This window comes from Silurus meridionalis, chromosome 29 (assembly GCF_014805685.1).
Source record: "Silurus meridionalis isolate SWU-2019-XX chromosome 29, ASM1480568v1, whole genome shotgun sequence".
NCBI lineage: Eukaryota > Metazoa > Chordata > Actinopteri > Siluriformes > Siluridae > Silurus > Silurus meridionalis.
In genome coordinates, this window is record NC_060912.1 from 3,488,399 (window position 1) to 3,505,640 (window position 17,242).

At 38.9% G+C, this 17,242-nt stretch overlaps 1 protein-coding gene across 1 annotated transcript in view; it reads right to left on the reverse strand.

Moving 5' to 3' along the window:
- Positions 1-494: 494 nt before the first annotated feature.
- Positions 495-17,242, reverse strand: part of LOC124381991 (chromodomain-helicase-DNA-binding protein 4-like) — a 22,523-nt gene continuing 5,775 nt past the window's right edge. Inside the window, 34 exon segments of the mRNA XM_046844022.1 lie at positions 495-769; positions 892-1,055; positions 1,789-1,984; positions 2,069-2,201; positions 2,681-2,789; positions 2,872-3,027; positions 3,121-3,183; positions 3,478-3,703; positions 3,791-3,832; positions 3,835-3,893; positions 5,094-5,253; positions 5,386-5,530; positions 5,614-5,747; positions 5,825-5,916; positions 6,023-6,109; positions 6,275-6,452; positions 6,540-6,709; positions 6,818-6,956; positions 7,059-7,151; positions 7,609-7,733; positions 7,856-7,973; positions 8,060-8,191; positions 9,174-9,315; positions 9,469-9,642; positions 9,756-9,877; positions 10,285-10,422; positions 10,715-10,915; positions 12,887-13,078; positions 13,193-13,292; positions 14,541-14,672; positions 15,724-15,935; positions 16,047-16,250; positions 16,745-16,981; positions 17,157-17,242. The exon segment at positions 17,157-17,242 is cut by the window's right edge and continues 84 nt beyond it. Of these exon segments, the coding sequence (XP_046699978.1) occupies positions 755-769; positions 892-1,055; positions 1,789-1,984; positions 2,069-2,201; positions 2,681-2,789; positions 2,872-3,027; positions 3,121-3,183; positions 3,478-3,703; positions 3,791-3,832; positions 3,835-3,893; positions 5,094-5,253; positions 5,386-5,530; positions 5,614-5,747; positions 5,825-5,916; positions 6,023-6,109; positions 6,275-6,452; positions 6,540-6,709; positions 6,818-6,956; positions 7,059-7,151; positions 7,609-7,733; positions 7,856-7,973; positions 8,060-8,191; positions 9,174-9,315; positions 9,469-9,642; positions 9,756-9,877; positions 10,285-10,422; positions 10,715-10,915; positions 12,887-13,078; positions 13,193-13,292; positions 14,541-14,672; positions 15,724-15,935; positions 16,047-16,250; positions 16,745-16,981; positions 17,157-17,242 (4,676 nt within the window). The 3' untranslated portion in view covers positions 495-754.

Sequence of the window (17,242 nt, forward strand, 5' to 3'; positions counted from 1 at the left end):
TGAAACAGTATCCATTTTAAAAATTATCGATCAATTAATCAGTTATCAGCAAGTATGATCCAACCTAGGTATCTATAATCGGTAAACTTGAAGATGTGGTAGCTCAGTGGTTAGGGCATTGGATTTTTTGGATCTGAATGTCATGAGTTCAAATCCCACCCACACCTATCTGGCACTCCTGGGCCCCTGAGCAAGGCCCTTAACCCCATAGCTTCTCAGTATTTATTGAGTGAGATGCAAGTCGCTCTGGATAAGGGGCATCTGCGAAATGTCGTAAATGTAAAATCCACTAACAATCGAACTGTGACTTTTCATATAAAATAAACTGCTCCATGTGGCTGTATTATTATTGCCGTTTATGTGAACACCAGAACATATTGGTTTTGAACATCCCTGCAGAAAGGGGCTCATTTCACTGCAGCTCTGATCATCATAACTAGCAAACATGCAACACAAGATCTCCAAAACATCTACATAAAACTGGCACAACAAAATGTTTTTATTACTTTTATTTTCGGTCCCAAAAACCATCAATAATAACATTATATCAATAATATTAATAAAGAAGAAATAAAAAAAATAAAATAAAATAGTTTCAGATTCCACAAACTCCATATTTTCGCCTACAGACTCATGTCCGTTTGTAGGTAAAGGGGTGTGGCTTCAAGCTAAGGCGAGATGTTATCTGAGGTGTCAGTCAGGAATGTAGAGGTGGTAGGTGGTGCTTGAGTGGTGGGCTTTGGCCCGGTGCAGGCTACTGCTGAGATACCTGAAACACAGAAAATATGGTTTAAAAAGACAAAAAAAACCAAAAACAAACAGCAGTTCAGCACTTCAGGTTACAGGTCAATCCAGCACTATAATAAAAAAGTCTGACATTTTGTTTGGTACCTGCTGGGACTGTGTCTCTGGGCCTCTGCTGGCCAAACGACTGAGAATGTTTCTTTCAGACATTTGCAGCCGGACAGCAACAGGCGGTATCCTGGCAATGGTTGCTGGGAGACGGGTGACATCTGCCTTCATGTCACTCAGCAACTCTTCAAGCTGTTTCAGCACTAAAAATAAAAGCGAAACAGGCTAAGAAAAAGGTCTCAGCATGAGGAAACTCGGAGACAAAATGTAGATACAGAACAGATTAGAATCTAATGGATTACAGAATTAAACAGAATTGAATAAATTCCCTGGTTTTTGCTCATTTCAGATGAATTTTGGCTGATGAGGATTTTTCCAAAACAGATTAAATCAACAGTTTTAATTTAATGGACACTGAATAAAAAAATAAAAACTGAACTTCACAAAAAACAAAACAGTACAGATTCATGAGAATGTGCTTAATGAAATAAATGTGAATATATTAATTATATTAAATATTGAGGAAAATACTTCAAATAAATAAAAACATTTGCAACCAAAAGTGAATAAAAACAGACAGACACTTTAAATAACACAAATTTGAACTTGTAAAACGTGGAAACTGAACTAGTCTTGTCAAAGTACTGCAAGCATTTAAAGTATAGAGGGTCCATTTAATATTTATATAAAAAATTATAATAGAGAAAGCAGAGCTGTGAATTGGCTCCTCTCTTGGCATCATAAAGAACGTCTAAAAAAATAGCACATGAGATCAATAACTTGCCTCTAGAGGCCGCTCTCGTACTGTAATATGACATTTGACCTTCTCAGCTGCTTCAGCAACCTGGAAAAACTATTATGGATATTTTGCAGATGGACAATAGTTTCAGCAATAAATGATCTGTGCCAGCTCTAGTTTCAGCTGCTGCAACCCACCTTTGTGCAGGACGGCGTTGGCAGGCTTATTGCCGGACATCGACTCCTTGCTGAGGTGTTGGTGCGACTCGGCCAGGCACTCCACCTCGCTGAACCGTGTATTCAGAGCCATGGAGGGATGAGACGGATCCTCTGTCATGTTTAAATATGCTGCCCTTCGTAGCTGTTCCTCGATCACTAGTGCCTGCTCCAGTAACTAACACGGAGCAATGAAATAAGTATTTAAAGAAGACTTTTAAAAGTAATAATAATAAATAATAATATTAAAACATCTCTGTACCTTGAATCTCCGAGCCAGGAACTTGTTTTTGATCTCCAGAAAGTTTCCTCGGTTCATCTCACCCTTGAAGGGCTCGTTGAGAATCGCAAATTTGACATCGTTTTGGATGTCCTGCCACCGAGCGTAACCATGTCTGAGAACAAGGAGTTAAAGATACATACAGCACAAAAATATTGATTAACTGTAAGGAATTAGAAGTGTACACATTTTCAATGTGTTTCAATTTTGTGATCATTTTAAATGCATTTTAACAGACTGAATTATGCAGTGAAAAAACGCACTCTAAACACACTCCACAAACATACTAGACTTAATCACGTAATGTATGCGTGCACTCTGTAGGCGTGTATTCTGTGTTTTGCGATATACACACTAATGTCAAATCGCACATTTAAAAACAGCAATTACAATATTTTTGATAAATATCTCGATCGTACACCTAGTTTTTACTCCAACCAGCGAAACCAATTAGTGTTTGCTTATCAAACAGATTGGGAAAGTTGGAACAATAGAGATCCGAGTGCCATCGGATACTCCATGTTGTATTACTTTAGTACTAAAACTGATTTCTACACTGAGAAACTTTAGTCTTAAAAACAGTGCAAAGGATACTGTATGATGCCAGCAAGAAGCCAGTAGTCATGGCGGCGATGCCATATCTCGTTGGTTTTCTTAGTAACTGTTGCTGCTCTTTCCTCGTTCTGCCACAAGGAGTGCAATTCTGCAAGATGCAAATTTACAACAAATGAATTAACAAGAAAATTAAAAAATTTAAAGAAATGTTATTTGGTTCTTTATCTCACCAGTAAATCCTCCGTCCGCAATATTGAACATAAAGCGTGTCTTTGCTTTCTTCTTCTCTTCACTCGCTCCCGCGGCAACGACATCTTTGCCACTGTCGCCGTTCTGTAATTTGGAGGGTTCCTCAATCTTAACAGACTCCTTTTCATCCTTTTGTTCTACAAGAAGGAGCAAGAGAGTGAAATTTCTTTACAACAGAGCAAACGGTGTACAAATGAAGTACAAGAAACAGGCGAAATACGAGTCTCTACCTTTCTTCTCATCCCCAGCAGGAGTGGAGTCGATGACCTCTGCCTTATCTTCTTTCTTTACTTCTAATAAAAAAGGGGATATAAATCAGTTAAATCACTTGCTTTAGCCTGGAAGCAAAATATATTAGAGTAAATATTTGTCCACTGATTTAGATGGCGTTCTGTCTATGATGAGAAAATGAGTTTTTATTTGTAGCTGCAACATGATACATCAGTTAAGAGTATTTTTTTTTTTTATTCCTTGCACCAACAATGAGATACAATCATGTGCCAGAAGTGTTGGTGTCATTACTAATATGCGCTCCACATTAAGTACTGAGAGGCAGTTATTTAAAAGGCAATTCTCAAACTAATCACCCGTGTTTGTGGATTCCTCCTTTTTATTTTTAGACTCTTCAGCCTTCGCCTCGTCAGAAGTCTTGCTTTGCTCCGCAGCGTCGCCGGATGTCTTTACTTTCTCATCTTCCCCATTTCCTGTTTTTTCCGTCTCCGTAGTAGAAGCCAAAGCGAGGTCTTTCTCTCCTTTTTCTGTCTGTTCGGCAGGGGAGGGTATTTTCTCGTCGTCGTCAGGAATAGCGATGACCTAAAGACGGGATTTAAAAGTTGTAACGATTCGAGGGCAGAAAAAAATTCCATTATGTAAAATTAAATAAATTCTTTTACCACTCACCTCATCCTCTATCTTTTTGCTCTGCTGTTCCATTTCACCATCCTTCTTCCCTCCTTCTCTTTTTCAGTCTCTTTATTTCCATCTTCTGTCTTGGAGTTATCTTCTGTGGAGAGGAGAATGAAGGTTGTCAATGGATTCAAATATTTAAATCGTGATTAACGTCAACAGTCTGCTACACTGACTCAGGAATACAGTTCGCTTCTGATCATCATCACTGTACCCCGCAACATTGTATATCTGCTTCAAATGGACATTTGGTGCAACCCAGATGAGGATGGGCCTTCTTTAATGGACCATTATGAGGTCTGTTCAGAGTGGAACCCATCTTAAAAAACCTCTGTTAGACCCTGACCACTGTACTGTAACTCAGTTTCAGGGTGTTACTGATCTTACAGCCTCGGCATCTTTGTTGAGAGCAACAATTCTACTTCTCAAATCCTCACAGAGTCTTTACCATGAGGTGCCATGTTAAACATTAAGTTGTCTGGTATGAGAGAAAATTGTACTCAAAGCACCACATTTTAACTGCTCTAATACAAGATACACAAATTTGTATGGTTCTGACAAACAAAAAAAAACAGAAACATGATGAATAGGACACGTGGCTTTGCCTGGTTACACGATGTACAGCTGTCGTCACTTAGGGTGTACTCACTTATGTTGCCAGCTATTTTTACAATAATGACAATGTTGAGTTGTTTTCAGAGGACAGTAAATCTGTACTTATATACAAGCTGCACATTGACTAAAATATATCCAAGTTTCATTTCTATTGTATTGTATGTAAACTTTGGAAACTTGTTGGCCTGAATCTGAACTAAATGAGGCTGAAAACGTGTGTAATCCGTTTCCACGCAAAGGTTAATAATAATAAAAATAAATAAAATGTTGAGGAATATAGTGAATAGTAAAGTTGTGCGAATGCGGCGTGTATCCCTTAATAACCCTCCTACTCCTCTCGCCTTCCTCACGTCAGCCACGTCTCTTTTCAAAAGTAAATAAAAGTGAACGCATTGATTTAAAGTGTGTATCAGATAGAATTTAACACATTTGCATAGATATAAAATGATTTATTTATATATAATTATTAGTAGATGCACTATACTTTTACGTGATCCTTTTTTAAATTTAAAATGTGACGAATATTTATCATCTTTGCGGTATTCGATCGTTGGCTATGCTTCGAGATGTGAATCACACCAGCGTCACTAATAGAGATGCACATCACTAATACATATAAATTCTGTTTTCCAGCTGGATTTTAATTAAAAGCCTTTAGAAATACTTGGAAAATGATGCCAACCTGGAACCGGTGTATTGGGTTGCGTGTCAGCTGGAGTGCCAGTGGAAGGAGTTTTCCCAGGTGAGTCGGGGTGGCCAGCAGCCGCAACCTTTTTATTTTCCTCCAGCTCCATCATCCAGGGCATGGACCACTGACCATTCACATGCTCGAATTCCTGCACCTGGAAACAGTCAATACAACTAAAATGAAACAAAATGAAGTATAACTGCCACCAAACAGCACTGAGTCAAGTAAACGTTTATATTTCAACATGAGCAGCAGAACAAACCAAGAAACAACAAAGCGGTTTTACCTTCTTGCGGATCAGCGACATCACCCCGATTCGAGTGAGAACGTGTTGTCGTGACAGGCCTTCTCGCGGCACACCGTCAGCAAAGGTTTCAGCACCATCGGCACCAGGCTCGCACAAGTGCCTCATAAAAAGTGACACATATGCCCTGTGAGGGGGAAATCAAACCATGAGGATCACATAATACTCAGACCGAGATTCCTGATGCACATCAATCATCAAAAGACGCACTTGAACTCCTTTTCAGATTTCCCTCGTAGGTCTCGAACCAGCCACTGGGTGGTGAAAGCATCCTGGGGTGGCATTCCATAACGCATTACAGCGTTTAAGAAGGCCTTCCGCTGGCGAGCATTGAAACCCAACACCTACAACAAAAAAATGCCATGTTAAAAAAGGAGAAAATTGCTGTAAATGGTATTTTATTGGTGATTATTTAGCTCACCTCGATGTTGCCTCCCACTCTGGCCAGCAGGGGGGGTAAAGGCTTATCCTTGTCATTTCTGAGCCCTTTTCTGTTGGGTCTACGGGAGTTTGCTACATTTGAGAAAAATTAAAATAAACAGATTAGAACATCTGAAATAACTATTTCTTCAGGTAAAGCAAATTTTACAGCATTCGTGCCATCAATGAAACATTTTACCTTCTGCCCGTTCATCAAAGTCCTCATCTCCTTCCTCTGAGGCAACAGAGTAATCTGACTGGCCATCAGATTGATCATCCTGCCAGTCTGCTTGTAGGGGTGAAAAAAAAAGACAAAAAATATTTAGCCCATGGTGTATCACATTGAAAGGCTGGCCATCATTTAGGTTTTCTGAATGCATCCAATCCCGAACTTTACTCCAAATGTGCGGTTTAGATTCGAACCCTGTCCGAATTCCCGAACAAACAATACCTCTGTCTTCTTGGGATCCGTCATTGTAGTTGACTTGTTTACGGATGCGCTTGCCCTTCCCAAGGTTGCGAGCCAAATCTTCCTGCTGCTGCTCATAGTGATGCCTCAGCAACTTCTCCCAATAATCCGGATCCACGCTCTCCTCCTGCTTAATGATCTCCCTCTGCACCTCCTCCTCCTGTCGAAAACAAAGAGGACATTTTATTTCAACACAACAAATCGGTTAGCGCTTTAACTCGATAAATAAAATTTGTGAAAGATCTACCTCGTCTTCCTCATCCTTGACCACGTACTGTGCAACTTTGAAGGAACTGAGATACTCGTTCATACTCTGAAGCTCGGTGTCATCTGTGGCATCCTGGTTACGGTCCAGGAGCCGGTCAATGGCCTTGTCGTCGTAGTGAATCACGCTGCTGTCCTCCTCTTTGTTCTCCCCTGATAAAGTTTACAAAAAAAATTTTCACACTTATTGTCTTCCTTTACAAAATACATGATAAAACAGACTGAGCAGAACATCTGATTCTCACAAGACAATGTAATCACCTTCTCCATCATCCTTGAAGAGTTCCTCTGTGCCAAATTTAAGAATATCATCCAGCTCTTGCTTAGACATGGAGCCTGTTTTAGAGCCCAAACCAGGTCGAACCACCAAGTGGGTCAGCATCATCTTCTTCTTGGCCACCTTGACCACAGAAAAGAAAAATGTTTAAGTTTAAAAAAAAAAAAAAGATGCGAGAGAAATGAGCATTTAGAGGTTCAACAAAATGATAGAAACCGTCTATACCTGAGTAATTCGTTCCTCAACAGAGGCTTTGGTGACAAAGCGGTAGATCATGACCTTTTTGTTCTGACCAATTCGGTGAGCTCTGCTGAAAGCCTACACAAAAAAAAAAATAATAATCACTCAAGTCAACAGAAAGCCAAACTGCCAAAATTAGCTGTGTTTACTTCAGAGATGCCAAAACTAGAACCAGTGGGCCAAAGAGGGGGACTTTCAAAAAATTATTATTAAAAAAATGTATTCATACATTTATTTCATTGGACATAATTGAATGAAGCTGTATTAGGCCTTGACTTGCACAATAAATCGGATAAGTTTCACTGAACTAAAATGAATTACTGAATCAAGTTTCTTTTTTTACTGTAATTATTTATTATTTTAATTATATTTTATTTATTTACATTTTATTTATCATATATCAAATGAAAGAAACCATGGCAACTTTGATAAGAACATGTTCGGTGATATGTTTGGTTTTTGGCTCTTCACAGAAACAAAAGGTTTGGGCACCTCTGGTTTTCTTGAACGGCTGTGATGTTACAAATGAACCTGCCTGAATGTCATTGTGAGGGTTCCAGTCGGAGTCGTAGATAATAACCGTGTCAGCTGTAGCCAGGTTAATACCCAATCCTCCAGCTCTAGTAGACAGAAGGAACACAAACTGAACAGCACCAGGAGCTGTGGGACAAATGAGAAGAGTTTATTCATTGGCAAAGACACAGAATATTTGTTTTCATACAATATAGATGGAAAGAACATTTCTAGATCAGTAGTGTTTTAGTCGATTAATTAATACTTACCATTGAAGCGATCGATTGCTTCCTGTCTCATCGCACCAGTGATTCCTCCATCAATACGTTCATATTTGTAGCCCTCATTTTCCAGGAAGTCTTCCAGCAGGTCCAACATTTTAGTCATCTACACCAAGAAACTCATAAATAAGCTATTTCTTTCTAGCACATACAGCTTGGCTTGTACCTGCTTATGCATGCACGTGCACATACCTGAGAAAAGATAAGCACTCGGTGCCCTCCGTCTTTCAGCTTGCGAAGCATTTTTTGGAGCAGCATCAGCTTCCCGGAAGACTTTGAGAGGGCACTGCCGTCATACATCCCATTTGGCATCTTGGGTGCTTCCTGTTATAAACCAGCCAGGAATCAGATTATAACCAGTTAAAGACCCTGAATCTACAGTAACTATATTCAGACTCAAGGTCAACCGATTCCTCGGTTTCACTGATAAATCAGCACCGATAGTTGATTGCTGGAACTATAAGCTAAAATCTAGACCGATAGATTTTTAAGGTTGCTGGAGCGGCTGAAAAGGTCCAATGTTAATATACAGTACAATAGCGGCCTCTAGAGGCAAATCACTTGCTGTTTATTTGAAGTATCTTTTTTTTTTTTTATCGATTTTGTGTTACTTTTTGTTTCAGTTTAAATTAATGTCTTATTTTTCCCCTCAATATTCATTAATACAATTAATATTTATATCTATTGAATTTAGCACATTTTTATGATTCAGTGCTGGGTTTTGTATTTTTGTAATAAAGTTTAGTACTATTTTACTTAAGTGTGAGTTTAAAAAAAAAAAATTCAGTTGATTAATCAGCAATAACTATCCACTATCAAGAGGTCAGACCTGTTCACCCCGGAGAGGGATATGAAATCACTTGTACATAAGGAAAAAAAAAAAAAAGAAACAAGGAGAAATGGAAAAAAGTATATTGAGATTTATCTTTTCTGGGACCAAGACATATAGCAATTGTTATGAATTTTTGTTCTTTATCTTATAGAAAACCAGCAAGGGGCAGATCTGTATAAACTCGATTTATGTACATAAAATATATGTACTTAAATATTTATTTATAGAGAATTTTTATACAAACATTCCCGATTGCCTTAAGAGAAAAGTTGACACTATCTTTCCAGCAAGTAAAACACTGGGCAAGAGAGCAGCTCTTAAAGGGGGTTCTTTCATGGTTAATTATGTAGATGGTGTGATTTTGTACAGATCTGAATATTAATGTCAACAAATAATTATTTTGTCCAGGTGAAAATCTCATTTTAAAAAAAAAAAAAAAAAAAAAAAAAAAAAAAAAAAAAAAACCCAGCTTACCATAGCAGCTACGGGGAAAAGGTAGGGGTGATTGCAACACTTCTTCAGGTCCATTACCACATTCAGCAAGGACACTTGATTTCCACCTCCTCGAGTGTTCAGGGCCTCAAAGTTGCGGGTAAGGATGAACTTGTAATATTTCCTACAAAGCACAAAGACTGTACTTAAGGTCTCTTCAAGGCAAAGAATAGAGAAAAACAGGGGGTGAAATTCACTTAAACTTTTTTTTTTTTTTTAATCGCAGGTCGTTCTGCTTTACTCGAACACCAACGCTGTTCATTCTTTCCCTACTTACTTCTGCATGGGACTGAGCTCGACTCGGACGATGAGCTCGGTCTTCGAGGGCATGTGCTTGAACACGTCGGCTTTGAGTCTTCGGAGCATGTGCGGTCCCAGCATGTCATGGAGTTTCTTGATCTGGTCTTCTTTAGCAATATCTGCAAATTCTTCAAGGAAGCCCTCCAGGTTGCTAAAGGAGGGGGAAGAAAGAAAGAAATCCGGTTTATTTTGGGGCGATATAATGGTCAGAGCCCTGCTCTGTCCAAATATACACACACACACACACACACACACACACCCTACCTAAATCTCTCTGGCGTAAGGAAGTTGAGCAGGTGGAAAAGCTCCTCTAGGTTGTTTTGTAGAGGTGTTCCCGTAAGCAGCAGTTTGTGCTGAAGAGGGTAATTATTCAGCACTCGGAAAAACTGTAGCGCACACACACACACACACACACACACACACACACAGCATCAGGATACAAAAGTTCATCCATTCAGGCAGTCTCATCACTCGCAGGGGACATTACAAAACATGCAAACAAAACTAGCACAAAGTAGTACATGTCAGCTATAATGAACCATCATTCAGATCCGTGTCATCGCCGTACAAAACTGAGGTCATATTCCACTTAATACAGGCAGGGGAGGACGTTAATGTTTCCAGACAGGTTTATGGTCTTGGTAGAGTTTATCAGGGATCACTGAATCAGCTTTTTTCTATACCTATACTATCCAATCGGCATTTTATATCGAGAAACATCTCCTATAAACCTTAGCGGTAAAGGTGTCCATCACGGACTACTCCAGGTTTGTCTTGAAGTCTTTAGACTCACCTTGGACTGGTTATTTTTGAGTCTGTGGGCTTCGTCCACCACCAGACAGGCCCAGTCAATGGATCCCAGGATGGCCATGTCAATAGTGATAAGCTCATAGGAAGTCAGCAGCACATGAAACTTTACTGAAGCCTCTTTCTATATAATGCAATGAACAGAAAAGTTATGGAACACCAAGAGAGTAGAAAAAGAAGTTGATAACCAAAAATGCCTAATATCGATAAACAGCCAATCAACGGACATGTCTAGACTTTAAAAGGAATAGACTCTAGAACACACAATATCTCATCCATGATATGCAACTGATCATTGTACAAAAATGCAGTCATACACAAATAGTTTCAATAAAATTATTTTTTATAGTCAAGGTTATAATAGAAAGGCTTTAAAAAAAAAGCTGCAAAAACAAACAAACAAAAAACAAACATACCTTCATCCGGGAAGCCTTTTTGCCTCCACGGATTGCATTGTCCTCAAACGAGAACTCGTTCTCTCGGATGACAGCTCTGCTGTCCTTGTCCCCTACATATGTGACCACGTACATGTCAGGAGCCCACATCTCAAACTCTCTTTCCCAGTTAATAATGGTAGAGAGAGGGGCACTGACCAGGAACGGCCCTTTAGAGTGACCCTGAAAAGCAAGAAAATGAAATATTGAATGGATGCGATCATGTTCATGTCTTGATAGATTTTTTCGTCATTGCAGGTACACAGCAACAAAATGCAGTTTATCATCAAATTGACAAGTGCAGATAAATGTGTAAATATGTTTGCAGCATTTAATATATAAGTGGATAATTTTACATATATGCATATGCAATGCAAATATATATAAAGACTAAGACAGTGAAAATGGATGCTTAAAGCAAATGTATTTTTACTGTCCAAAAACTGTCCAACGCATTATTAAAAACTGGAAGTATAGTGGGGAACCATCATCATTGAGGAAGAAATGTGGTCGGAAAGAAAGCTGGTCATCGGCGATCACTTAAACGTTTGGTAAAAGAACTCATGACTATGTTTAATAGTTAAAGTAAGAGCAATGCGAAGGAAATTCAAAAGATTGGGACTAAACAGCTGTGTAGCCGCTTATCAGTGAGGCTAATCGGGGGAAAAAAGGCTCAGATTTGCTAGAGTGCATAAAGATTGGATTCTGGAGCAATGGAAGAAGGTCATGTGGTCTGATAAGTCCAGAGTGTTCCAGAGTGATTGGTGCATCAGGGTAAGAAGAGAGGTGAATGAACTGATGTACGGTAGGAACTAGGCATGAGGTGTGCAAGCCTGTGGGGGCAGTGCTATGATCTGGGGTTGCTGCAGTTGGTCAGGTCTCAGTTCAGCATCGTTATGTCCCAAAAGAATGAGGTCAGCTGACTACCTGAATATACTGAATGACCAGGTTATTTCATCAATGTAATTTTTCTTCCCTGATGGTACGGACAGATTACAAGATGACAATGCCAGGATTCATCAGTGTCAAATTGTGAAAGAGCGGTTCAGGGAGCATGAGATCATTTTCACACATGGATTGGCCGCCACAGAGTCCAGACCTTAACCCCATTAAGAATCTTTGGGATGTGCCCGGGAAGGACTTTGCTCAGCGGTCTGACGCCCCAATCTTTAGGACAAGATCTTTTAGTTTTTTGTTTGCATTTAAAATTCCTTAACTTCACACAAAAGAGCATGTGTTCACGTGAAGTGTTGATCAGTCAACAACAATGGTTAGCGGAGGAACAGAAGCACTTCAAACACCTCTCACTTAATTAAATGTAAAATGCATGTATGGAAGAATTTCCTTACTGTAACTTTTCTTCTAATAAGCAGAAAGTCAATTATCTCTAATTATGTGTATCCTTCCTCTTTTTTTGCTGATCTGAAAAACTATCAACGACTTATCAGCGATAACCAACCTTAAAAACCAAAATGGGAATCTAAACCGTGAGTTTCATAATCTGTGGCACCACCGATACAAATTTGTATTTGTATCACACACACACTATATATATATATATATATATATATATATATATATATATATATATATATATATATATATATATATATATATATATAAATTTACAATATGGCATTACAAAATACATTTCTTTAATCTAAATAAAGCGTTTTAAACCTTAAAATGCTTTCACAAATCAAATTAGTTCATATACGGTTTTAAAAGAGACGATACACTGCAAATTAAATAAGATTGTTATACTCCGACACACATCACAGGCAATGCAATAACCATATATTTTACAAAAACCTCTGTGTATTAAACCCTTTGCTTTGTCTTAATTTAATAAAATTATTTTTAATTCGGCCTAAAAAAAAAAAAAAAGAGATAAATTGAAGCTAAGATTTTGTTTACTGAGACAATACATGCGCATCATTTCCACATGATTACCTGAAAAAATTAAATAAATCCTTGCATTCTGCACTTCGGCCAACAGATGGCAGCCATACCATTTTCTAGCCCCAATCTTTATGCAGACTGGCCATCCATGTTGATTAAATTTGTACATCCATTGATAGATTTAAAATGGCAACCGCTCACTTCTATAAAAGGCTCAGCCCACACCCTCCCCCAACACACATACATACACACCTCTTTGTAGAGCGAGTAAAGAAAAACAGCAGTCTGCACAGTCTTTCCCAAGCCCATCTCATCAGCTAGAATGGTGTCAGTACCCTGAGCCCAGGAGAAACGCAGCCAGTTCAATCCTTCCAGCTGGTACGGATGCAGCGTGCCGCCTGTCGAGTCGAGATATTCTGGCTGGCGGTCAAATTTAATGGTTGGCTGAAAGAGCACAAGAAAAAGGTCAGCATCAACCTAAAACTGTTACAATGTTAATTTTTTAATATACACGTCATCTAATTTCTAGTACGTCTCGCATGTGCAAAATCTCCTCACATCAACAACTGGGTTGTCTGGAGGTCTGTCCAGTCTCTTCATTTTTCCTTTGATCTTCAGTTTTTTGCTGGGTTTGCCTTCATCTCCCATCATCAGCTCCCTGTTGAGCACCAAAAAAAAAAAAAACCCCACATTTTAACATAGGTTTCATAAAGAAGCATCAACTGTTACAAATGGTAAAAACCTATTGTAAAATGGTCAAATTATGGCATTTTGGCAGATGCGTTTATTCAGGGCAACTAACAAGTAGCTCATATATACAGCTAACAGAGGAGGATTGAGGTCTTGCTCAAGGGGTCCAGCAGTGGCAGCTTGGTAATGTGGAGATACAAACTTTCCACCTTTGAATATACGTTTAACACCTAAACCATTCACCCAGCTACCTCTCACTCTCGCACACAATTAATATGAAAACACACTTTTTGTCTATGTTTTAACTATTAATATTGTCCCAAAGCAGCTTTAGAATTAAATCAAGATTACAAATTTCAATCTCGTCCCTACAAGTTAATCCCTAATGAGCGACCCAGTGGTGACAGTGGCAAAGAAAAAAACTCCCAGAGACTCTAAAGGAAACCAGTCCTCATTTAGGTGGCACCAAATGCCCATTCAGTATAGTTTCATAATTGTGGAGATTATGTTTCCTGATGTCAGAGTTTCTGTAAGACTTATGAAGCAACTTGCCTTAACAAAGCCGTCAATTCATTTAATTTTCAAGCCAAGTACAGTAAACCCCCCCTTTACCAGAGTTTGAATCTGGCGCCCTCGGTTTATCGCAGAATTGCATTTGTCACATTACTAATTAGTTTGGCCGATTTTCCCGGAGTTTTTAATGAAATAATGAAATGTATAAATATAATTATTAATTATAAAATGAAGTAAAATGTTAATACAGTACAGCATTTTTGGGGGTGCGTTTTTTTTTTCTCGTTTTTATCGCGGGCGGTTTTGGAACGTAAACACCGCGATAAACAGGGGATTGTTGTATCGCTAAACTTTCGCTTCCCTGTAGCTAAAATTAAACGCGTTATATGTCTCAGGTACAATCCAAGAGAGATTCACGCCAATAGCAGAAAGCTGATTGGCTGTTGCACGTTGTTCTAATTTTTAGCTGTAATCGGAGAATTATATTTGGACTAGCGAAAGAAAGAACAAACAAAAAAATATAATAAAATGCTCCTGCACACTTTATAATGACAATTTATATTGACATCAGAAAATTAAGACCTGTTTAAGACTTAAGGCCTAAAATCTTGAGTTGTACATTTATAACTTTTCAAGACCCCAAGGAAACTCTGGAAGTGCATTTGAATGTAAAACTGTCCATGCAGCCCTAAGGCAGGGTTACCTGTGGTTCCAGTACTGCAGTTTGTAGGCATCGTATTCTGGGATGTCCATGTCTTCTAACTCCCAGGTGGCCTGGTCATACGCTAGATCTCTCCACTTGATGAGGTAGTGACAGTTATTTTTTTTATCCATGCTGGACAACGGGAGGAAGACATATTGGAAATTAGAAAGCAAAGTTTCATTAAACACAATTTAACTTTTATAACTTGGTCTGAAGTCACTAATCTGAATTAAGTCTAATCCTTAAAGTACACCAGAATTTGTAACCACGAAAGGTGATAAGTCAAGAGGAAAAAATTACAGATTAAACTTTTTATATATATTTATTGTACCTTAATTAAAAAAAAATTAGGAAAATCAATTTGTCTCGAGTCATTGAACTCCTTGACAAGATACTTATACCCAATCTGTTATATATATATATATATATATATATATATATTGCATCCACTACATAGACAAGTGTTAATATTTTAGATAATTAAGTAGTAAACTGTAGATCCAATAAAATGACATGCACACAGACATCAGTTCAAAAATAAAAACATCGTAGATGTTTAAAGGAATTTACGATCACCAAAAACTTTCAAGGAAATTTCGACATGAAACGCAGTAAACACAATTTAACCTAAATGTGTTAAAAGTGTAGTCTGAAATAAATGTTACTTTAATCCTTTCATTTAAAGGCATTTTAAATCTTAAGATAAGCTAAATAAAAACACATTAAGGTACTTTATAAACGTGTTCAAACCCTGAACATGCTACGATTTTTGTTAACAGGAAAATCAACCTATTGAAAAATAAAGAAAACAAATATTGTATACCTACATAGATTTTTTTTTTATTTACTTTACTCATTTTATTTATTTTTTTATTAATACACTGTAGATTTAAATGACTAAATACATATCTTGTAGTAAAAGTCTACTGAAAGCAAATAGCCAATGGCGACACAGTTCAGTAATCTCAGACATATCGGTTTTAACAGCAGACCTTTTGATGCAGGTTTAAGATTTTAAAAGTGTATCATGTAAATCTGAGAGAATAGCGCAGTGAATACAGGAGGAAAAACGGCTATTTTGCTGGTGCGGTTGTTGTTTGGTACGTGTGAGAATAAATTTGTTTGTTCTTCAAGTCTGCCCGATCCCAACAGCAAAAAGGAACCGGGGACCTCGGAAACTCACCTGTGGTTGAGGACGCGGTGAATCATCATCCACTCCATCTTAATGCCGAAGCGGTAGTACTTCTCCTCCATCTGGGCATAGATGGGGTCTTTGTTCTTCCTCTTTTCACTCTTATCTTCATCCCCTTCACCTCCAAAGTCTATGGGTGGGGGCTCATCCATGTCATTTTTGCGCTGGTAATTTCTAAACATCACCTGGCAATGCAGTTCCAGCTGCAGGAGAGAAAAGAATCTTTATTCTCTATTTGCAATATTTGACAAGTTAATGCTGTTCATGTGGAGGTGTGTGTGTGTGTGTGTGTGTGTGTGTGTGTGTGTGCTGACCTGCAGCTCAGACACCCAAGAACAATGCCAATAGGACATGTTCTGCCACTTTGCGAAGAACTCCCTCTCGGGCCGACCAGCCAGTGGGGCAGGATCTGGAGAATCAGCTGGGAGGTCGGGGGGTCGTGGAACGGGGGTGGGTGGTGGCGGGTCGCCCCAACGCCAGGTAAGGATCTTCTGCACTTTGCCCTTTAATGGAGGACACTGAGCAAAGGTAGCAAATAAAGTAATGTTACGAATACAAAAATATGACAAGAAGTTCACAAACCGAATAGTTTTACTGTTTAGTACATGTTCAATTGCACCGATTTCAAAACTGTGAAGTTTTAGCATCCAGTTGAACCACATCACAGCTTGTCAAAAGAATCCACAAAAACCAGCATTGTTCTTTTACTACACAAAATGTGCAATGCAGCAACAAAGCGAACGTGCTTTTAAAAAAAAAAAAAGTGTAAAAGAAAGACGTTATACAGTGAATATTCGTCTAGAAATTACAGCATTTTCTTTTAGCCAAGTTGTAAGTTAATAATGAAGATTACAGTTTTTAGCTCCTAATGCAATTCATTTTCCCAATCTCCATCAATTTCCTATCACACAACTTTCTGTATAAACACTAGTCATTATGATCTCCGCTGAAGCGGACAGGCCACCCTGCTGATTAATGAACCCTGACCATTACACCTCAACGGTTCACTCACCGTGCAACGAGGACAGATCCACTCTCCATTAGGAATTTCAGGCAGGGGTGGGTTAAGGCAGTGGATGTGGTACGAGGACGGGCAGGTGTCACAGCACAGCAGCTCTCCTCCATCCTTACACACTCGACAGAACTCCATGTGATGGTCGTCTTCCTCAGCCTCGCCTCCAGCTGCATCGTTCTCCTCTTCCCCTTCCGAAGCCTCCTCGCGCGCTTCCCACTGAATGCCCTCCTTCTCCTGAGAGACAATTTTTACAGCTTTACAACACTAAACCGTAGACAAGCTCTTGATTTACCCTGAAAGGTGTCTTCAGGAGGTCACAGGTTATTGTAAATAAATACAAATCACCCTGATAACCAAACCTGGTGCTAAAAATGTGGCATTAACTGGTAGAACATTCACAGTCACTTACACAGTGTGGACAGCTCCACGTGCCTTCGGGGGCTTTCTCCATATCGGGGTCCAGACAGACCATGTGATAAGCTCTGGGACAGGTAT